Raw genomic sequence first — 23745 nt, forward strand, 5'->3', positions numbered from 1 at the left:
CAATCAGTTGCACACACACAAGTGGGCAATGACGGCCTAGGAAGGATACTGCGGAAAGGGATCTGGGGGTCAGAGTGAACCACAAGCTAAATATGAGGCAACGCTGTTGCAAAAGAAAGCGAACATCAATCTGGGCTGTATTAGCAGGAGTGTTGTGAGCAAGACACAAGCAGTGATTCTTCTGCTCTGCTCCATGCCGATTAGGTCCCAACGGAAGTATTGTGTCCAGTTCTGGGCACCACATTTTAGGAAGGATGTGGACAAATTGGAGAAAGTCCAGAGAATAGCAATAAAAATGATGAAAGGTCTAGAAAACATGAGCTAGGAGGGAAGATTGAAAAAATTGGGTTTGTCTAGTCTGGAGAAGAGAAGACAGAAGGGACATGATAACAGTTTTCAAGTATGTAAAAGGTTGTTACAAGGAAGAGGAAGAAAAAATATTTTTCTTAACCTCTGAGGACAGGACAAGACGCAATGGGCTTAAATTGCAGCCAGGGAGGTTTAGGTTGGACATTAGGAAAAACTTCCTGTCAGGGTGGTTAAGCACTGGAATAAATCGCCCAGGAAGGTTGTGGCATCTCCATCGCTGGAGGTTTTTAAGAGCAGCTTAGACAAACACCTGTCAGGGATGGTCTAGATCAGTGGGTCTCAAACTTTTGTACTGGTGACCCCTTTCACATAGCAAGCCTCTGAGTGCGACCCCGTTACAAATTAAAACACTTTAAAATATATTTAACACCATTATAAATGCTGGAGGCAAAGCGGGGTTTGGTGTGGAGGCTGAAAGCTCACGACAACCCCATATAATAACCTTGCGACCCCCTGAGGGTTCCTGACCCCCAGTTTGAGAACCCCTGGGCTAGACAATACTTAGTCCTGCCTCGAGTGTAAGGGATTGGACTGGATGACCTCTTGATGGCACTTCCAGTTCTAGGATTCTACGATTCTGGAGAACCCCAACTTCCCACCCCTCCTGTGTCTGCCCAGGGATCAGAGCCATAGGCAGGGCGAATGGCTCCTCAGAGGGGACCTTCCCCCAGGTCACCCAGCTTGTCAGCATTCAAATAAAGTCATCCCCTGCTCTCCCATCCCCCATGCAGACAGTCCCAGCCAAACTAGACGACATTTCTCAGGTCAATCCACCCCGCTCCCTACTGCGTCACAAGGGGTCAGATGTGCCTGAGCCCAGGAGAGTCCAACAGGACATGTGGGAGCCCATCTGCCACCCCCTGTGCCCCCAAGGAGCTGCCTGGGTGCCTGCTTCCCTCTGAAAGGTCTGTCACAATGTCACATACTCACTCCTGGAGCCTGAGCTCCAGGCTGCCTCCCTGGGGGGACAGAGGATGATACAGCCTCTCTGCCTTGGCCAAACCTCATTTCACCCACTTATGCCCTGTCTGCCTGCAGATATCACAGCTCAGTCCCTGAGGTCCCTTGGAGAAGGTCTGCCCCCATCAGCCGCTGCCCCAACTCTGGGTTTACCTGAGCCCCACTTCTGGGGGGCCTCCATGGGTCGCCTTGCCCCAGCCATGCTTAGGCCATTCCCCTTTGGGTCTCTTTCCATAGCAAGACCTACGGTCCACAAACTGCCCTCCACAAGTCTTTGGGCTTCCTGTCCACTAACCGCATTGCCAGGTCCCGAGGACAGATCTCACAGCTGCTCCGGCCCACCCAGGTTATACAGATGTGCCAGCGCAGTGACCCCGGCACCCCTACCCCATTTGTGGAGAGATGGTGACTTCCATGCAGGTCACACCCGGGGTCTTTTGCATACCCCGAAACCTCTTCCTCCACACCTCCGGGGTCAGCTCAAACTGACAGCAGAGCTCTTTTAAAGAGTCCATAGTCCCGTGTCCACTCCGTCCCTCTGGCTGTGCACCTCTCTGGCTCTGGGGCCGAGTAAGAGGGTGAGTCAGCGGAGTTGGTCCGCAAGGTGAATCTGGTTCCAATCACAGGCCTTGCCCCAAGGGCAGTGAGGTCACATCTATATCCCTCTCGCCCTTAAACTGGGACAACAATCTGGTATCTAGGTTCCCTGCGGAATTGGTCCTTCCCCACTTCCCCCTCAGGGGGGGTCCTCTTGCCCCTCCGCTTCTCCATCTCCTGTTTATGCTTCCGCTGCTTCGCCTCATGCTATCACTGCTCCTCCCAGTCCTCTAGCTCCTTGGCTTCAGCTCCAACTCTACCCAGCTCAGATCTGTCGAGGAGGAGCCGGGTCGTGAAGACCCCCTGCTGGACAGGGAACTTGGCAGCAGCAGGGCGTCCTCCTGCTGCCATCTTGGTCACTCTCAGTCCCCCTTGGAGCCCACGTGGGTCTGAAACCTGCTTCTTAGATTGCTCATCCTTCTCAGCGAGCTGCACCTTGTTGAGAGTCCCAGGACCTAACTCTCCCCCCTGCACAGGTTGGTGATGTCCGTTAGCAAGGGGGTTATTTGCCATGTTCTTGCTGTTTCCTCTGCCAAGCCTTGTTTTACTGCTGCAAGTCACTGACTGCAAAATGCATCTTGGGCATTCAGCATCCCACTTCTGACACCACCTGTCACCAATCCACAGATGCCCCGGTGCCTGGATTTGCCATTGTCTTCATGGACTCTCCATTGGCCCAGGCCCCCAAGCCCGAGACAGCTAGGTCCCATTCACACCTGAAAGAAACAAACAGTCTTTCCCCACCATCTTGTTAACAATGCAGCATGTAGGGGAACCCAGGGCGCACACAGCACTCAGCATTTACAGAAATTTCCCATGCTGTCACAGCTGGGTTACTGACCTCTGCCTAGAACAACTCCTGGCCGCAGAGAGGCTGGGCGCTTGGAATGAGCCCAGGTTACAATCACTCTCCCCCTTGTCGGCTTAACCCAGGGGTGGGCAAACTACGGCCTGCGGGCCAGGTCCGGCCCCTCAGGCTTTGGATCCGGCCCGTGGCATTGCACCCCGTGGCGCCGGGGGTCCCGCGCCGCTCTCAGAAGCGGCCGGCCCCACCTCCCTGCGGCCCCCAGGCAGGGGGCTCCGTGCATTGCCCTTGGCTCCAGGCTCCGCCCCCCACAGCTCCCATTGGCTGGGAACAGGGATCCGCCCCCAATGGGAGCTTCGGGGGAGGGACCTGGAGGCACAGCAAGGACAGTGCACATGGATCCCTTCGCCCCCCCGGGGCTGCAGCGCTTCCTGGAGTGGCGGGGGGCCGAGGACAGGGCGGGCGGGCATGGAGTCTGGCCTGGCCCCGGTGCGCACCGCTGCCACCCCGCAGCCGCTTTAGGTAAGCGGCGTCAGGCTGGAGCCCAAAACCCTCCTGCACCCCGCCCCCCAACTCCCTGCCTGTACCCTGCACCCCAACCCCTGCCCTGAGCCCCCTCGTACACCCTGCACCCCAACCCCCTGCCCTGAGCCCCCTCGTACACCCTGCACCCCAACCCCCTGCCCTGAGCCCCCTCGTACACCCCGCACCCGTCCTGCACCGCAACCCCTGCCCTGAGCCCCCTCGAACACCCTGCACCCCAACCCCTGCCCTGAGCCCCCTCGTCCCTGCACCCCGCCCTGAGCCCCCTCATAAATCCCACACGCCTCCTGCACCCCAACCCCTGCCCTGAGCCCCCTCGTACACCCCGCACCCCCTCTGCACCGCAACCCCTTGCCATGAGCCCCTCATACACTCTGCACCCCAACCCCGTCCTGAGCCCCCTGCTGCACCCCGCCCCCCAACTCCCTGCCTGTACCCTGCACCCCAACCCCTGCCCTGAGCCCCCTCGTCCCTGCACCCCGCCCTGAGCCCCCTCATAAATCCCACACGCCTCCTGCACCCCAACCCCCTGCCCTGAGCCCCCTCGTACACCCCGCACCCCAACCCCTGCCCTGAGCCCCCTCGTACACCCTGCACCCCAACCCCCTGCCCTGAGCCCCCTCGAACACCCTGCACCCCAACCCCCTGCCCTGAGCCCCCTCGTACACCCTGCACCCCAACCCCCTGCCCAGAGCCCCCTCGTACACCCTGCACCCCACCCTCCTGCCCTGAGCCCCCTCGTACACCCTGCACCCCTGCCCTGAGTCCCCTCATAAATCCACACGCCTCCTGCACCCCAACCCCTGCCCTGAGCCCCCTCGTACACCCTGCACCCCAACCCCTGCCCTGAGCCCCCTCGTACACCCCACACCCCTCCTGCACCGCAACCCCTTGCCATGAGCCCCTCGTACACTCTGCACCACTCCTGCACCCCAACTCCCTGCCTGTACCCTGCACCTCTCCTGCACCCCAACCCCTGCCCTGAGCCCCCTCGTACACCCTGCACCCCAACCCCTGCCCTGAGCCCCCTCGTACACCCCGCACCCCCTCTGCACCGCAACCCCTTGCCATGAGCCCCCTCGTACACCCTGCACCCCAACCCCGTCCTGAGCCCCCTCGTACATCCCGCACCCGTCCTGCACCGCAACCCCTGCCCTGAGCCCCCTTGTACACTCTGCACCCCTCCTGCACCCCAACCCCCTGTCCTGAGCCCCCTGCTGCACCCCTCCTGCACCCCAACCCCTCCCCTGAGCCCCCTCCTGCACCCTGCACCCCCTCCCACACTCCCTCCTGTACCCCAACTCCCTGCCCCGGCCCTGCATACAATTTCCCCACCAAAACGTGGCCCTCGGCTTAGCTGGACTGGTTCACTGGACCAACCAAGCGCTGCCCCAGCTTCCAGCACAGCCAGGTGAGCAAGCATCTAGCACTCTGTCATTCAGAGGGGTGCACACTCAGGGGTGGGGTAATTAAGAACATGAGAACGGCCACACTGGGTCAGACCAAAGGTCCATCCAGCCCAGTATCCTGTCCACCGACAGTGACCAATGCCAGGTGCCCCAGAGGGAGTGAACAGAACAGGTAACCATCAAGTGATCCCTCCCCTGTCGCCCATTCCCTGGCAAACAGAGGCTGGGGACACCATCCCTGCCCAGCCTGGCTAATAGCCATTAATGGACCCATCCTCCATGAACTTATCTAGTTCTTTTTTGAACCCTGTTATAGTCTTGGTCTTCACAACATCCTCTGGCAAAGAGTTCCACAGGCTGACTGTGCATCGTGTGAAGACATACGTCCTATGTTTGTTTTAAACCTGCTGCCTATTCATTTCATTTGACTACTCCTAGTTCATGTTTTATGAGGAGTAAACAACACTTCCTTATCTACTTTTTCCACACCAGTCATGATTTTATAGACCTCTATCATATCTCCCCTTAGCCGTCTCTTTTCCAAGCTGAAAATCCCAGTCTGATTAATCTCTCCTCATATGGAAGCTGTTCTATACTCCTAATAATTTTTGTTGCCCTTTTCTGAACCTTTTCTAATTCCAATAAATCTTTTCCAAGATGGGGCAACCACATCTGCACACAGCATTCAAGATGTGGGTGTATCATGGATTTATATAGAGGCAACATGATATTTTCTGTCTTGTTATCTAGCCCGTTCTTAATGATTCCCAACACTGTTTGCTTTTTTGACTGCTGCTCTCCAAAATCTCCTCTAAGGACACCTCACACCAGGGCAGTTCCTTAGATTTATCACCTAAAAAGAATGGCTCAGGTTTAGGCATCTCCCTTCCATGCTCAGCTGTTAATTGAGAGAAGACTGAAATGGATAACTTCCACCCAGGGAGCTAATGTTTCAACCAAAACCCAGACCCTACATGTCTCTTCCCCCTACCGTATCTATCACCAGTGGTGACCGAGTTACTCAAAGATACTAGGGAAGCAATATGAAGTATAAACAAACAGATATTAATTAAAACAGGATCTCAAAGCAATAAGCAAAGTACAGAGAAGTTGGCTGTTAAACCCCACAAGATTGGCCTGAAGCCGGGGACCCCCCCCCCCAAACAATACAGGTAGGTATGAACAGGTAAACCAGAACATCACCATATCTATGTCTTGCAGACACTCAGCAGAACTAGAACCACACCCACAGACCAGGACCACAAGGAACCACCGGAACAGAATCAGGAAATAGCAGGTAACAGGTGAGCAGGAATCTTTTCTTCTCTTGACACTGGTCTTGGCTAGGACACAACAGGCACTGGGCTGTCACTTGGGGAGGATGGTGCTGGGTGCCAGAGGCAGATTAGAGGTTTGGGGCCTCTGAGCCAGAGCAAGTGTGGCCCCCCACCACCCATTCCGCCTGCAGTCCCCTCCTGCCCGCCCCGCAGCGCTCCTTCCGGGAGCCGGTCAGGGTGCAGGGGTGCCCACTTTTCCAGGGGCCCCCCAATTGGCTGTGGCCCAGCGCACAGGCCCCTGACCAGTATGAAACTGGGAAATGACCTTCGGCAGAAATGCCAGGTGCAGGCACAACTGAACCTTGTCCAAGGTGAGCGCCCTGATCTCACGCACCCTGTGGACTGAAGCTACAGCGACCAAGAAAGAAGCCTTCCAGGAGAGAAGCAGGAGGGACCACCAGGAAGCCAAGGGTTCCAAGGGAGGACCCATGAGCCTTGACAGCACAAGATTCAGGTCCCAAGGGGGAAACGGGGTCCCAGCCGTGCAGGTAAGAACCGTGCCGTCACAGAATGGGCGAAGACCAACCTGCCTTGAAACGGAGGGTGGAAAGGGGAAATGGCCGCCATGTGGACCTTGACCGAAGAGAGCGACAGGCCCTGGAGCTTAAGGTGCAGCAAACAGTCCAGGAGGTCCTGCAGCAGGGCCTCTTCAGCCCGAATGTGCCAATCTGAGGCCCAACACATGAACCGTTTCCACCTTGTCAAGTAGGTTGCTCTTGTGGAGGGTTTTCTGCTGCCCAAAAAAACCTGTTGGACACCAGCAGAACGTGCCTGTTTGAACTTAGCCATGCAGTAGCCAAGCTTTTCAAGTGAAGCATCACCAGGTTCAGATGCAGCAGATTGCAGCGGTTCTGGGACAGCAGACCCGGCCGAAGGGGCAGCTGCAGCGGGGCGGCTAACAAAAGGCTCAGCAGCACACCGAACCAGTGTTGGCAAGACCACGTCAGGGCTATCAGGATGACATTTGCTTTCTCCTGCTTCACCTTTAGCAGGACCTTGTGGATCAACGGCACTGGTGGAAAGGCTGTCACGGAGCTGGGGGAGACAAGGCCCTGCATCCCCGGCTCCCTGCGATTCACCGTGACTCTCAGCCAGCCAGTAAAACAGAAGGTTTATTTAGACGACAGGAACACAGTCCAAGACAGGTTTTGCAGGTACAGACACAGGACCCCCTCAGTTAGGTCCATCGTGGGGGGCCCCAGGGAGGCCAGAGCCCTGTCTGGGCTCCCCTGCATTTCCCAGCCAGCTCCAAACTGAAATTCCCTCCAGCCGTCTCCCCGGCTCCTCCCCCAGCCTCTGTCCATTTCCCGGGCAAAGGTGTCACCTGGTGTCACAGTCCAGCTGCCTAGCTTCTTCGCACTTTCCCTCCATTGCTTTGGGTACAAAATGTTGGGGGGGGGGGGAGATGGCTGATTGAGGGAGAAAAGTAGAAGTACAGAAGAACAGAGTCTAAATTCAACTCTGATGTGTTGTCGTCTCTGAAGTTGGTGCGGATGCACCTGCTTGCTGAGTTTGGCCCTACAAATCTTTTGCTCCCTGCAGAGTGTTAGGGGGCTTATTCCTTCACCCTCTCACTTCCCTGGACCTTCTCGCATGAACAGAGAGCAACAATACCCGAAGTCCAAAGGCGCAAACAATTCTATGTTTATTGGGGTGAACTTCCAGCAAGCAGGATTCCAGTTTCCTTTCTTAGTGTCCCCCCTTCCCAGCTCTGACATCACAGAGCCTTGCCTGTGTCCCTGTTCCCATCCCCTGTTCCCATTTCCCCCTTTAGCAATACATGATCCCAATTCCCCCACCCCCAGTCCCTGTTTCCTTTCCCCCCCCCACCTTCCTGATTGACTGCAGACTATATAGTAAAACCTGAGTTTTGCTTAGCTATACCCTAACCAATCGTTTTACTGAAATGTAACTAACCAATCCTAACATATTGTAACATGGTTATTTAACCAATTATATTCCGCCACCTTAACTGGTTTACACCCAACAAAATTAATTATACAGCAGACAGAAACAATTACAGAACCAGACAGAGACCATGCAAATAAACATACAAAACAATACAGAAGTGAGGATTTCACAACTACATCTATACAGACATAAGGGTTTTCCAGCTGTGTCTATTGATAAGTGAGTTCTTGCCAGACAGGATGCTATTAAACTAAGTTTCCTTTTAAATCTTCTAGGCTCTTCCCTTTCTCTGGAGGTGATAGGAATATCAGGGCAGGATTGTATTCCTAACAGCCCAATCACACCTTATTTCAATGCGACTGGTTTGGAATGTGAGGATGTGACCATACACTTCCCAGCTTACGGCTGCCTTTGCTGCTTAGTCGAAGAACCAGGCCTCAGACCGTCACAGTAAGAGAAGGCCATTCCACAGACAGTGATTTTTGATTTTTTCTTTTATACCTCTATAACTAGCTAAGTGATAAGAACACACCTACATTCTTAAAGTACAGGCCTTTGCAGACAGGCCTGAATATCTATATCCTAACACAGAACCACTGTCTTCTGCAACTTAGGATGGCTGGTAGGGGAGCGGGACTTTGCCAAAAGCAGTTAATTCAGCCAGGGGCCTCCCTTAAAACCAAAGTTCACACAGGAACTGACAGTGTCAGGTATCCCTTCCCACACCCACCCACAATACAGTTCTGTTCTCCAAAACCGCCAGTTTAATCACTTTGAAATCCCCTCTCAGCAGAGAGAGATTTCCACATCCTCTCCAAAGACTTGCAGGCAAGCCTCTGTCTGCAGTGCCATCTGCCCCAATCTTGCCACCCCTTAAAGTACCTTCAGTTGGAAAATTTCAATAGCTTCTTTTCCAGAAGAATATGTGAAACTTCCAAAGAGAGTTTCTTCCTTTATTTCCTCATCCAGTACCTAAAATCAGAGTGGGAAGAGAGCTGGAACCAATTATTGGAATGTAAACAAAATTACTCTTAACCATGTTTTCCATTCAGCACTGTAGGTGCTAGGGAACGGTGTAGTCCACCCGGTGAGTTTACTGTTCCTTTATAAACCATCATCGTGGTGAGGAGAAAACAGCCTGGGAATTTGGGGAGCCATATGGAAGTCTCCAAAAGTTAGAAAAAGCTGCTACTGACACAGGATGCCTTTTCTTGAGTTAAGCAGCCTGCACCGAATGAGTGGCAAACCCGACATCCCACCCCATGTTTGCTAAGCCTGTCATAACAGACGAGTGTAATGATCTGGGACGCCCTGCTGGTGGTATTGTAGGATTCTGAAATAAAGGGAAACTGTATGGCAAGTACAGGATGAATCTTATTTTTAAAGGGAAACAACCCTGCAATGTCTTACTTTTGTACAAAATCATACATTTCCATCCCGGTGGCTGGTCATTGCCCCAGCACTGATGAAGCACAAGACAGTGTGCCCTACATTGAATTGTTGGGGATTTGGAACATCAGACTCCGAATCAGGGATCTCTGAAAATAAGGGACAGGTAGCCACCTTCTGTGGGATATAACACCAGCTAGTAGCACAAGAATGGTCAGGTTAAGGAATACTTTGAGGGTTTGCAAATTCAATTATTGCTTTTTTATTTTATTTTTATTAAAGTTTCAAACTAAGCAGGGTTGGAGTGGGGCAATATCTGTATCAGAGGCTTCCAGGGAAGATCTATGTATCAAGTGGGATTGGTTAATCAGTAAGGGTACATCTATATTGCAAAAGAACAAACCAAACCAAACGCCACCAAGTCTCAGAGCCCAGGTCAACTGACTTGGTCTCTTGCTACTGAGCTAAAAATCGTAGCATAGACATTACGGCTCAGGCTCTGAAACCCAACTACTGGAAGGGTGTCTCAGAGCCTGAGATCCAGCCCCAGTAGGAACATCTACACTGCTGTTTTTAGCCTCGGAGCATGAGCTAAGTCAGCTGATCCAGTGTGACACTCTGTACCCCAAAGCAACACTCTGGCACACCCATATTTACCTTGGTGATATGCTTATATATTTGTACAAAGTAGGCCTTGTGGGGTATCAATCTAAAAGCCATGATCTGTTGAACATTAATAGCCTGTAGGATTGTATGTGCTGTCACTGTATGGGAAGTTATGAAGTTTTGCTATGTCTCACCAAACTATGTCGTGAAGTTGGAAACACCCACAACCAACCTTTCAGGTACAACAATGGAGAAGCTAGACAGTGCTAATGGCCCCATTAAAAGGAACCCACACACCCAGGGACCACCTCAGGAACTATATACAATGAAGCAGTAGTCCCCAACCTTTTTCATCTGGTGAGCCATGGAGGACCATGGCGGCAGACGAGCATCCGCCGAAATTCTGCCGACAAGCGGCAACGTCAATAGGCATCGCCGCCGAAATTCTGCTGATAAGCAGTGTCATCCAGAGGAGTCGCCACCAAAATACCTCTGAAAATTGGCAGCATTTCATCAGCGACGCCTCTGGATGACGCAGCTTGTCGGCGGCATTTCAGCAGATGCTCGTCCGCCAGCCAGTATGCGGGCGCACTTAGGCCTTGGCTACACTTGAGAATTACAGTGCAATAAAGCCACCCACAGCTCTGTAACTCACTCCCCGTCCCCACTGGCAAGGCACATACAGCGCTGGATCTCCATGGCTACAGCGCTGCAGGTACTCCACCTCCCAGAGAAGAAGAACAGCTGCTGCGGAGTGGCTGAGACACTGGTGTTCCAGTGTAAACGGGGAGTAACCTTATTACGCAGTGACTGACCTCCGGAAATTCCCCATAATCCTTTTAGGTGAAGGTTCCTCTCCTTGTTTTGTTGTGATGCCTCTCTGTTTTTTTGTGAACTCCAGGCTCGGGGAGCTGCTTATCAAAAAACCAAACACAACTACTGTTTGCTGTGAATGAGTGAGAGGCAGGCAGGGGGGCTTCCTTTGGAACGCCCACAGCTAATGTTTGCTTGAAAGAGAGGCGGTGTGCGGGGGGAAGGAGGAAGGGTCCATTTCCGCTAGCGGCTGCTTACCTGGTATGTGAGGAAAAAAACAAACAGCTGCTGTTTGCTTTCAGTGAGTGAGAGAGGGGTGGAAGAGGTAGGGGGGTCGGAACTTTTTTTTTTTTTCATTACAAACTTGAGTAATTTTAATTTTTCCACTGTACTGTTTGTAACAGACCCATATTTTAAAAGGAAGAAAAAACCCAATGGCTTCGAAGCTAATGTTAAAAGGCAGGGAGCTGACACAGCGTCGGCTCCAAAAATCCACTCTCTCTCCCCCCACACTCCCTGTCACACTCCACCCCACCCCACCCTTTTGAAAAGCATGTTGCAGCCACCTGAACGCTGGGATCGCTGCCCAAATGCACCGCTCCCAATGCCGCTGCAGATGCTGCAAATGTGGCCACGACTGTGTGCTGGCAGCTGGCAGTGTGGCCAGACTGCAGCGCTTTCCCTACACAGCTGTACGAAGACAGGTTTAACTCCCAGTGCTGTACAGCTGCTAGTGTAGCCAAACCCTTAGATGCCCCGGTGGGCGCCATGGCACCTGCGGGCACCACGTTGGGGACCCCTGCAATGGAGGCTTCTCAGAGGGAGCACATAGGCAATGGAGGACGCTGGACTGGGGGGCAGCTTGGACCCCCACATCATAAGCAAAGATCTTGCCAGCAAGCTGGAAGAAACTATAAGAGGGGGAAGTGACATCATCACTTGGCCTCACTCCCCTCCCAGCTCAGCTCCTGGAAACATGCCTGGAGGACAAAGCCTTTGACTGGGGAGGTGATCCCAAGCTGGAAAGGAGAATCCCAATTTGTGTATTAAGAAACTAGACCATCAAGATGAGACAGGATTTGATTCAAATCCTGTCTAGTTTATAGAACTCAGCTTGTAATTTTATTTCTAAGGTATAACCTACTTTGATCTGTACACTTATTACTTATAATCACTACTCTACCTTGCTGTAGTTAATAAATCAGTTTTATATTTTATCTAAAATAGTGGCCCTTGCGTGAAGTGCATGGAAAAAAAATCCTAGCTCAGTTAACAAAAACTTATACACACCCTTTTCCCCTTGCGGGAGAGGAAGGCTGGATAATAAACTTACACTGATCAGGCTATTAACCAGGGTAAGAAGGTACAATTCAGGGGGGCAAGACTGGGGAGCTGGGAGAACCGGCTGGAGCCTCTCTAGTGTTGGTTCATGAGTGGCTGGCAAAAGCATTCATGTAACTCAGCTGGGTGTGTCCCAGCCTGTGGATGTTTGTGCGAGTGCAGTAGGTTTGCAGTTCATCACAACATCTCAGTGTGAAAGGAAATCCAGACTGTTGGGACAGAAGGCTCAGTGGTACTTCAGTTCTAGGTTGTACCTCAGGGAACCTGTCACACCCAGGCTCTGAGATTCGCTGTAGCTTTTGTTTTGTTTTTCAATGCAGATGTACCCTACGAGGAATTCCTCTCTGATTCAACACCGCTCCACTCTCCATCTCTGGTGCTGTACTGACAGAGGTGTCTTTTGGACAAGACGTTAAACCAGTTGTGGTCACTGAAGATCCTAAAGCATTTCTTGTATGTGTACTTATCCGTCCTCCAGTGTCCTAGTGAAATTTCAGTTCAGGTAATTACAAACACAACAAGGAGTGCAGTGACACCTTAAAGACTAACGGTTTTATTTGGGCATAAGCTTTCATGGGTAAAAAAAAAACCTCACTTCAGATGCAGGGCATGTGGACACCTCAGCAAGAATATGGGCAATGGCTACCCCCTGAGAGTCATCAAGCTATGCAAGGACATGTGTTAAGCTCATGTGACCCTGGACTCCATCTTAGGCCAGTACATTTCCAAGCATGTGGCAAAGGATATAAAAGACCCCTGAGCTATCTCCATTTTGTCTCTTTCCTGCCCTGATTCTCTGGACTGTGGCTTTACAACTAAAAGGAGCATTTTGAACTATGGACTGAAGCCCTGCCAATTTTTTGGATGTTACCAGAGAGAGACTTCACAGGCCAGCAGTCTATTCCATCACTGCTACAAACCTGATATAAGGACTTGCCAATTAGTGAGTGAGTGAGTGTGTGTGAGAGAGAGAGATGGTTTATTAACTTTCTTCTTTTATTATTAAACTTTAGTATTTAGTTACTCAAGGATTGGCATCAGCGTGATTATTAGGTAAGATCTAAGTTATATATTGACCTGGTTAAGTGGCAGATCTCTTGAGATTAGAAGGACCCTATATTTGATTAAATTGGTTTTTGGTAACCACTCATCACAGAATCCAGTATCTGGATGGTGAGACAAGGGCTGGAGTGCCTGGAGACTGTATTTTTGACATCGTGTTGACCGGTGTGGCGAGACAGAAGTTTACTTTTGTTACTGGTTTGGTATGATCCAATAAGAACCACCACCAGTTTGGGGTGAGTCTACCCTATTTCACAGCAGTTTGTCCTGAATTTGGCACTGTCAGCAGTGAACCCACTGAGGCACAGTGACACTGGGTCCAGTCCCCCGCTTCAATGACTCATTAATCCACAGCAGAACAGCATGACTAAATGCATATTATCTATATCTGACTGCCCCTCAACATAGCCTTAATTAGTGGGCTAATTCTGTAGGTCCATCACTGAAGAACTGGTTCTTGAGAAGGTTTTTGAATGAGGACATTTGAAAGCAGTGCAAAAGAATCCCCAAAGTGGACAGATGTGCTCTACCTGTGAAATAGTAGCTGGAAGGTTTGCAAAAGAAAAGAATGATGGGCTCCAGCAATACCCCTCTGTTCTGACAAGTTCATATGTCTTCGACATTTTGACTGAATCAGCAGTGGCACCTGCAATTAAAACATCAGCAGATTAACAGAGGCCAGACCCTGCAACAAGCAGATTACAAGGCATTTCTAATGTCACAGATAGACCATCAGTCTATCCATCCTCTATTCCTCATGGTGGTATGAGAGCCTTGGTGTCAAAGAAAAACAGTGGATACAATATCTTACGGCTGAATTCATCTTACAATAGGATGTTGAGAACATCCCATGATGATCTCATGTGGAGACTAGCATGGTATAAATGATGGATAAAAATACAGAGTGGGTTGATGTCACACTCTGGTAAGGAAAATCACGATCTCATCATTCACCTTTGGTCAAGGGTGTCAATCACTGCAGAGGAAAAGATACTTCTCAAAAGTTAGAACATTACTAGAGACATCATGGCAAAGTGGTCAGGGGGAGGACAGGGATTCTGCTGACTTAGGTTATGTCCCTGACATCCTTTTTGAACATAGTCAGTAAGGAGGAGTAACTAGACTGAGCTTTGTAAAGGTACTATATAAAAGAGCAGAATGCTATTCGTATCCTTGCCAATGTGCCCTCTAGTTTTTTACATCCATGTGCAGAATGAATTTTGTTATGTGCACCAATATGGAGGGGATGTGTGGCAGGGGTGGGGCCCAGGGGTTCGGAGTGTGGGAAGGGGCCCAGGGCTGGGGCAGAGGATTGGGATGTGGGAAGTGAGAGCTCTGGCTGGGGGTGCAGACTCTGGGATGGCACCAGGGATGAGGGGTTAACAAGGGGGCTCAGGGCTAGGGCAGAGGTGAGGGCTCTGGCTGGGGGGTGCAGGCTCTGGGGATGAGGGGTTTGGAGTGTGGGAGGGGGTTTGGGTGCTGGCTGCCCCAGGGCTGTGGTGGGGAGAGAGGCACCTGTCCCCGCCGCAGCCCTGCACGCCTACCTCTGTCCTCTCCAGGCCCCTGTGGCGTGCATGGCCCTTGAGAGCCTGCTGTGCAGCTGCGCAGCCTTGACAATAGGCTACAATCTAAGCTCCCCCTAAGCTGCGAGGCTGCTCGGCAGGCTATCAAGGGCTGCGGAGGCGCACAGCCACAGGGGCTGGAGAGGACAGAGGTAGGGGGTGGGAAGCAAGTTGGGGCGTGCAGGGCTGTAGTGGGGACAGGCGCCTCTCCCTACTGCAGCCACAAGGGCCTGGAGAGGACAGAGGCAGGGGGTGAGCAGGGAGCAAGTTGGGGCGTGCAGCGCTGTGGCGGGGAAAGGCGCCTCTCCCTGCTGCAGCAGCTCCAAGCTGCCGTGCATTCACTTCAACTAGTTTCGAAGGGTAAAACTTGGCTCTTATGATGCTCACACTCCTGGGAAAGGGTGCTGGGGTTACTAATGGTTAAAAGATTAGAACCTATTTAAGATCATCTACTAGAAAAGAACTGGGAGTGCAAAAGACGTGTACACGGCAAGGTTTATATGGTTTTGTACCATGAACTGCCATTTAGTTGTAACTACTACTGCCACGTTTTACCAGCACAAAGGTGTCATTTAAATGACTGCTCCTGATGCAAAGTTATCAACTATAAGAAATAGTATTATCAAACAGCGTGAGCACAAAAAGCTGTGCTACCTTCAATTCAGTTGGGAATGTACTCTGTCTTAATGATTTCTATTGAATAATCAAGCAAAATTCTGTATATCATCATGGACCAAATGCACACAAATCTGGTACAAAAAGAAGCCAGTAAAAAACTCTTTTTGGGGGGGGATAGGAGGGGGAAAAAAAACAACTTTTCGGCACAATTTTATTCCTATGTGTCAAAATTTCAAGGAAAAAAGGCTTTCCAAATTCAGAAGTATGAAATATTTTGACCATCTCTAGTAAAAACCTTTACACTACCCCGAAAAGTAATGCAGCTCCCTCTGCTGGTTTTACGCCAGCAATGCTCTGCCCCTGAGCATATCCTGACATCAAAAGTACGAATGCCCAATCAAAGTAACAGCAAATATTATAAACTTCTACACAGGCATCTTTAAAGAGTTAAAAAAAGCAAACACCAGCGGTGTTGTCTGGGTTATTATTTTTTTTTTTTAAATAATCAGCTTCAGTGTTGGAGGTATGACAAAGTTCTTTTCAAATTACAATTGATTCCATTACTCCCATTTGGGTCAGTAAACCTGCATTTGAGGAAGGATTACAGTTGGGGGGGGGGGGGGATTTCCAGAAGCACTTGCTGTTTGCTTATCTCCCCTCCACCGGGGTCAATGGGAGAACGTCAGTGGGAGCAGAGTTAAGCCAATGCAGGCTGCTTTTGAAAAATATCCCACTCTACATAATCAAAGTGTGCGACTCAGCACCTCTCATGCAAACCACTTGAATTCAAGTGGGAGGGGCCACACCCCAGCCTTCTCCCACACTCAACCCCTCGCGCCCCCCCCGCCCCATCACACCTCACCTCCATCACATAAGAAAATTCATTCTGCACATGGATGTAAAACATTAGAGGGAACATTGGTCTTTCAAGGCTAAGGAACCCAAATGATCAAGTTTCCATGATGAGAAGAGAGGGTTAAGTTTAAAAACCAAAGCCCACTAACCCTTAGTATTATAAGATGTACTTATACAGTGCTTCCTTCCAAGGATTTCCAAGCACTTCATAAAGAAAGCCAAGTATTGTCATCTCAGTTGTACAAATGGAACCATACATGCATAAAGAGGTTAAGTGACATACCCACGGTCACAAAGCAAGTCAGTAGCAGGGCCGGGGATACAATCCAGCTTTCCAGACTCTCAATCCAATGCCTTATTCACTACACCACACTGCCTCTGTAATTATGTTTGCTATCCTGTAAGGGACACCTCAGGACTCTAGATGTAATTTGGGACCAACTGTTGCAGGACTTTGGAACTCCAGATTATACATTTCCAGGAACAAGTGAAAACCTAAACATTTCCTTGGTGTAGTGCCATCCATCTGGTCATGTTAAGAGTGCTCAGATCCTGGCAGGGCACAGCAGTGAGAAAGTTCCTAGGGTGAGATTTTCAAAAGTGCTCTGCACTGGTGCAACTCTGCTCCCAGCGAAGTCTATGGTCAGTCTCCCCCTGACTTCAATAGCTGTCAGGGTAGCGCTGAGTGCTTCTGAAAATCCCATCCGTAAAGGCCCATAGCAAGCAGTGACAGGACCTCATTGGCAAGGAAGGGTATGGCAGGAAGCAGTGTGAGGGAATGGAGAGAGCTACAGAAAGGTCTAATTATACAATTCCAGCCTCTTACATCTCTCCTGGGGTGTAGCTCTTCTCCATGATTTCTTTAACTGTGTGCAGCAGGCCATCAAACACCGACCTGATGTCTGCGTGCAGATGTCAATACATCCGGTGTTCCATTATCTTGGACTTGTTGCTTGTAATAAACTCTGACTGCCTTGAAAATGTGGAAAAACCAGATATTAGACACCATTCAGCATTCAAAGAGAACAGGAGACTGCAAATACACCTGTGCCTCTTTTTTCTGTTTGGATGGACAAGCTTGTCCCATAGTCCCTGTTTTTAGGAGAATGAGTTTTCCTTGGTACCAGTTGTCAGGCCACCTCTGGTATGTCTGGGACCCCTGCTGCATTCATGCACTGGGAGCACTGTGGTTAACCTGAGGCTGTATTTGTGTGGACACCACTTCATTGCTAGGGATAGAACCCAGGACCTTCAGCCGCAAGAGCCCCTGTACTGCTTACTCTGTTAGCAGAGTAAGCCAGCGCTAATCCTCCAAGTGGACCAGATACCAGAAGGGGACAATCATGCACATTTAGCCAGAGAGTTGCAGTGACAACTCCACTGAAGTAGGGAATCAATTCACCATCAAGAAATCCTTCTTACCGCAGTGACTTCAGCTCTGTTTGGAACAGTTCTGTCAGTTCCTGTCAGAGAAACGCAACCAAATATATTAGCCACTAGCACAGCCTCAGTGAAGACTACTCAAGGAAGGCAGGGCAAATGCTCCTTCCTCTCCTTGGAATCAGACACAATATGCTCAATGGATTCGGCCTTGAGCCAGGCCCTTTACCCAGTGTTGTAAACCGAGCTGCTTACTTTATGTGAACTGACTTTCAGATTCCCACCCACCTGAACTGGGAAGGGGACTGTACTCGGGTGGTGGTGGTCTCCCCCCTCTGCGTCGGAGGGAGGCCACACTGCCTCGCTAGGCCGTCACGGTCTCGGCCTAGTATTGGGGGAATTAGCAGTTAGGCGTTAGTAGCCCATTGCGGCTTTTAAAAAGCCACCCAAAGCTACTTGTACACTGAGATGTTCCAGAGCAGAGATCTCTTCTGACTCCTGGAAATTCCATGATCTGGACAAACTGAAAATAACGTAATGGAAAGAAGAAACACTGATAATCTTAACTAGAGTGGCTGTAGTCTGTGCTACTAATTACCCCATCCTTGCCCACCTATGGTTAACAAGAGGCCCCATCCCTGCCCACTGAAGATTAACCATGATGAGTATTTTTGACGGTGCTGCCCGTGGGAGCCAGCTGAGGTCACTCAATCAGGGTGAACCGCAAACCAAACGGGGCAGACAAACCCCAAACGCTGGTGGTTATTCCAATACTTAGATTTACCAACCAGCACAAAACAGCTTCTACAGTACCTCACTGGTCACTTAGAAGTCCAAACCACGCAGTTCCCTTAAAGTGCCCAGCCTCAGGCCTCCGTCCAGACACACCTGTCAGATATGATGATGATTCCTGAGAATCTTACTTCATCATATGAAAGAAAAGGTTCTTCCAATCCCAAAGGATCAGCCACACACCCAAAATACATGCTATAGCCAATTCTTATTAACTAAGCTAAAATTTATTAAAAAAGAAAAGAGAGAGTGTTGGTTAAAAGATTAATATACAGACAGACTTGAATTCAATTCTTGAGGTTCAGATGCATAGCAGAGATGAGCTTGTAGTTGCCAGAAGTCCTTTTAGAAATAGTCCATAGGTTACAGTCCAATGTCCATATTCAGGGTGGCTCCAGTCAATGACTGGGGATCTCAATCCTTGTGGCTTAAGGTTTCCCCCTCTTGAAACCCAAAGCAGATCTGAGATTAAGAAGGATCGTGGCCCAGGGTTTTTATACATTTCCAGCAGCCTTTTGGCCTGAGAAAATAGGCTTAACTCCCTCTCCCAAACATCCTGGCAATTAGCACAGGGTAATTTATCTATTAAACAGTTCAGATACAGGTTACCACAACCTTCAAAGACACACACAGACAATAATACTATTTCACTCAAGTATCATCATACATGTTAATATTTCTCTTTTGATCTTTGAATTAAAACTATAGCAATAGACAGGACTTGTTTGCTCAGGTCTTGTGATGTAGCAAACATCTACCCTTCTACCTCTAGCAATGCAGACTTGCATTTCAAAGCTCTACTCATTTACATGTCTTCCTAACCAGTCCTTAAGGTTCACCCATGGGTCAGGTCAGTCTGTGAGTTGATTAACTCTTTCTGGCCCTGTCACCTTTCAATGAAATATTATATTACACTGATAATGTCATAGTATTCACTCTACCTGCTGCTGTATGTGGATTTGAGCAAGTCGCTGCAGTTTGGCAGCATGGTCAGGAGCAGCTGCAAAGCACAGAACAAAAGTCAGTCCCGGCTTAGTTTTGATATCCAGGAATTGCAGTTCCCAAAGTAGAGACGACTGTCTAAGAGCATATTTAAAATCTTTCTATTGGGATTAATTCAATACATTTCTTGTCAGTCGAAGCACATTACAGCTCGGAAATGCCCCGAAGATAAATATTGCTGGCCACCAGACCACCACTGCTTACTGCCACTTTACTGCAAAGTAAGTGAAATGCCAACATTTTAGTTGTTTGTGTATACGCTGATCAGAACCAACTGAAAACAACTTTCCAAAGTCACCTCTCTGCTGCCTCTGGGGCCATGAGATGTGGGTCCCAAACTGAGGATTAGATGCCCAAGAGACTTGTATGAAGCAGGCAACTGGATTACTGTGTGTGACTATTACTGATAAGCAACTGCATGGAGACTACAGAGACTCACCATGCAAGGGGCAGAGATACGCAGTGAACAGGAAGCTGCACCTTAGAAAGGAGACGTTCTACTGAGTTTTTCCCCTATAAGATTCTAAGGATTGTGTAGAGCAACGTGTGCATTTGTTGGCCTCCATTTTCCCCGCACAATTACACTGGCTCACTGGACCAGCATCTCAGGAATACCTTGCCAGTATAACATGGCTCTGGGGTCACTTAAATTCAGCCTCCCTGTACAGTGGCAGTATCGTAGCCAGGAGAATACATTCACGCCCATGTCGCTGAAGATGACCACGCCACATTCTGCATTTGTTCTGCAAGCTGCTGCACTCTTTAATGCCTACAGCCTCCTTAGATTGCAAACTCGTCAGAGTTGGAAACACTTACAGTGGTTTCCGGTTATTTGAGGCAGACAGCTAGAGAACTTTTAAAAACAGCATTTCCACACTGTTCTTAGTGCCCAGGGTAACGAAAGAGAGGCCACTTGTCTTCACTAGCTGCAGGACAGCAGCTATGAAAAGGCAGCTTGCAGATGAGCATGTGTTACCTTTGATGTGTGCACTGTCCAAGAACGGCTGGAGGTTGTTCGCCTGTTCCAGAAGGGCGACTTGGGAAAGAATAAACTGCTCCTCTGGTTTAAAAGACAGAGAAGGAGAAGTTTAAGTCAAAGACTATTTCAGCTTTTCACAGATGAGAAAAAAAAATCCTAGAATCTCAGGGTTGGAAGGGACCTCAGGAGGTATCTAGTCCAACCTCCTACTCAGAGCAGGCCCAATCCCCAGACAGCCCCCTCAAGGGTCGAACTCACAACCTTGGGCCCAGCAGGCCAATGCTCAAACCACTGAGCTATCCCTTTTGGCCTGGTTCAGCTTCCCCTTCTCACAAGGCAATCAAACCTACATGCAGCAGAAAGACGTCACCACAATGATGCTTTACGTTACTATTGCACCTTCCAACCAAGGATCTCTGTGCCTTTCGCAAACACCCCCCGCCCTTTCTGGGGTAGGTATTATCAGATGGGGAAACGGAAGCTCAAAGGCGGCACACAGTACATAAAGGGAAGAACCAGGAGCAGAAGCCAGGATGTTCCTCACTAAGCTAGCGATGGAAAAAGCACATGCATTTTGCTCTTTCATTGGCTCAGTTGTTGAGTCCCATTACAAGTCAACCTCATGGCTCTGACTCTCCCTCACTGACACCAGTCTGAATCGGGGGAAATGCCACTGGAGACAATGGAGTTACACCCACCTACCACAGGAACGGGGCGACTCAGATCCCCTGTGAGAGAGCTGGACAGGGTTAGAAGTTCACAGTATATACACACTTCAGTGTTCATAAGAGCCATTTTGTTACTGTAACAGTTGCTAGACTTAGGACAACAATTCCCCCTCCAAACTTCTGACCAAAGGCCAGACAGACTCAGAGTCACTCATTAAGGGAAGGCCTTCAATAGCGAGAAAATCACTCCTCATGCGGGCACTGGCTCCACTGTGCCAGCTGCATTCCAAGTGCTTGCCAGGGAGCCAGAGCCTGGGGACTGAACCACGCTTGTTCTTCTCTGTACAATTCAGACTGTAGTTTCTCCATTTCTGATCTTTTACTGAAGCATTAGCCAGTTTACAGAGGAAGACTAGACACCAAAGGAGGCATTTCTGTCCTAAGCCCATGACTGAGAGAGATTAAATGAATTGCATTCAATTAAAATCCCACCCCCCACCTTGTCTTGTGAGCTTTTGGGGAATGAGCATACTCCTTCCATTTCATGACGTACCTGCTAAGATGAACTGCAGTTTCATGGCATCAGGAACTGCCATTCGATGTACTGAGGATCCAGATATTTTATTAAATCTTCAACTAAGATCAGAAGTAGGTGACAGAGAGGGAGAGAGGAGAAGTGACTAGTTCTGGAAGTACTGCCTGTCACAATTTCCTACTCACTACAAGACTTCACTAAAAAGAATCAGCAGCTACAGTACTTCTACAGTACCATGACCATTCACAGCATTTTATAGACCACATGAATGAGCTTACAAATTTGAGCCAGCTAACTATTTTAGACAACAATTCAGATGTACAAAGATGCAGAGGCATCCTCAGTGGGGGATCAGAAAGGAATGGCTGAGCTCAACAGTACAAAGTTGCTGCTGCACCAAGCCCCCCTAAGTTTCCTTGTTTGATTTTATTTAAAGTGTGTGTACACATGGCCCAACAGCAATAGGTGCCCATTATTTACAGAAGGTGCCACTAACCTGCTAAGTATCACATTAGCCAATTTTAAATTCAACTGCAGAATTCACAGTCCATTCTTTAAAGAGAGGGCACAGAGTGCTCACTTTCCATCATGTGGCCTGCTACTTCCCCTGCCCTCTGAAATGTCTTTCCTACACATGCAAGTCTTGCCTTCTGAAGCAGGCTGAGGGTGTGCTAAAGTGGCACCACTCTGTCTCCTCCAGGCACAACATGCTGTTCCTGCGACACCTCTCCTCTGTTACAAAAAACCCAAGGTTGCTTGCAATCTCAGTTGTCCTTGATAGGCTCAACAGGGAGAAATAAGCTCCAATGCCAGTGAGAAGTCAAAGCCCACGATTTTCTGCAGGTGGACATACACTGAACATATCCTACCCCTTTCTGACGACACCAGGCCTGACGGGCTGCAGATTTCTAGGGGGATCTGATCACAGTGGAGAGCACACACAGGAAGGAGTAAAGCTGAACCCTTAGGTTTTAGATCTCTGATACCGACACAGAAACCAAAGCAGATTCCTTACTCTCACCTCTCGAGAGGTGCACTGCACTCCAGAGATCCCAGCTTGTCTACTCAGTCCTTTTCCTCCCAAGGAACTAATGATGAGGGTTGTTTTTAAACTCACTCCAAAACCCAACTCAAATGATCTTGTTGGGTGGCCTGTTTGAGACTACCATGTAAAATACAATTTGGATCTAAACCCTGGGGGTAAAAAAAAAACCACAACACACAAATGCTGGACAAATACTTACTTTTCTTATACAAAATTTTAATCCTCTCTCTTTTGCTTGCGATGTTCCCCAAAGCCACCTGAACTTTCACCAAGCCATCTGCTGCCTGGAAGGAAAGCGATGGTGTTATAAACCAAACCGTGATTAAGTGACACTTCTAACCAGGATCCCACAACTCAACTGTCAGGAACAGACCAGCGGTGAGAGAAGATAAAACGTCTATTTAAAGCTGTTTCAGTGACTGACATTCACACGCAGCATATTTCAACCAGCGGCCTGAATGGGTCCGTAACGCCACGACAGGCTGCTGCACAGCGCCCAGGTCGCACCCCAGAGGTGGCTGCAGTTCAGAAGTCAATGAAGCAGCCTGAGGCAGGCGGCCCGTCCGGGGCACTGGGAGAAAAGGCTCCGCGCTATTCTCGGGCCCCCCGTGAGCGTCGCTCAGGGCAGGAGTGGAGCGAGCAAGGCCCGCGGGAGAAGAACCCGCAGCCGGGGGGCGGGAGGGGGCGGGGCGGGGCCTGGCTGCTGAAAGAACAAACAGCCAGAGCTTGGCTGCCCCCGCCCCGCGTGAACCCCTCAGGGGCCAACACCCCCCCCCGCCTCGTGAACCCCTCGGGGGCCAACCCCCCCCCCACCGCGAGCCCCCCCCCCGGGCTGCTGCCCCCAATGCAGTGGCTGGAGCCACCTGCCCCGGCACTCGGCCCCGAGCCGCAGGGAACGGGCCCCGCACCGGGACGGTCCCCGGGGGGGGAGGGCGGCAGCTCCCCGCCTGGGCCCCGCTCCGGGGGCGGGTGTCACACGCAGGCCGGGCGGGGGGTGCTGAGGAGCCCGCCCGCCCCCGCACCTTGCGCGGCCCCACCCGGGCCGGACACCCGGCGCTCCAGCGCTTCCACCCGGTCTCCGCCATCCTGTCAACACCAAGCAAGCCGGAAGTGGGGGCGGGACTTCTCACAGGAACCAATGAAACGCGGCCTCTCCGGAAGTGACGG

General features: G+C 50.3%; 1 protein-coding gene across 1 annotated transcript; it reads right to left on the reverse strand.

Moving 5' to 3' along the window:
• Positions 1-8393: 8393 nt before the first annotated feature.
• DCTN3 (dynactin subunit 3) lies at positions 8394-23723 on the reverse strand. Its single transcript, XM_045022094.1, is given in 9 exon segments — positions 8394-8903; positions 13673-13788; positions 17073-17150; positions 17600-17640; positions 20328-20411; positions 21552-21599; positions 21602-21634; positions 22778-22862; positions 23601-23723. Coding segments are annotated over 9 exon segments (567 nt in total). The 5' UTR covers positions 23664-23723; the 3' UTR covers positions 8394-8884.
• Between the last annotated feature and the right edge of the window lie 22 nt (positions 23724-23745).

This window comes from Mauremys mutica, chromosome 6, assembly GCF_020497125.1.
Source record: "Mauremys mutica isolate MM-2020 ecotype Southern chromosome 6, ASM2049712v1, whole genome shotgun sequence".
NCBI classification, from domain to species: Eukaryota; Metazoa; Chordata; order Testudines; family Geoemydidae; genus Mauremys; species Mauremys mutica.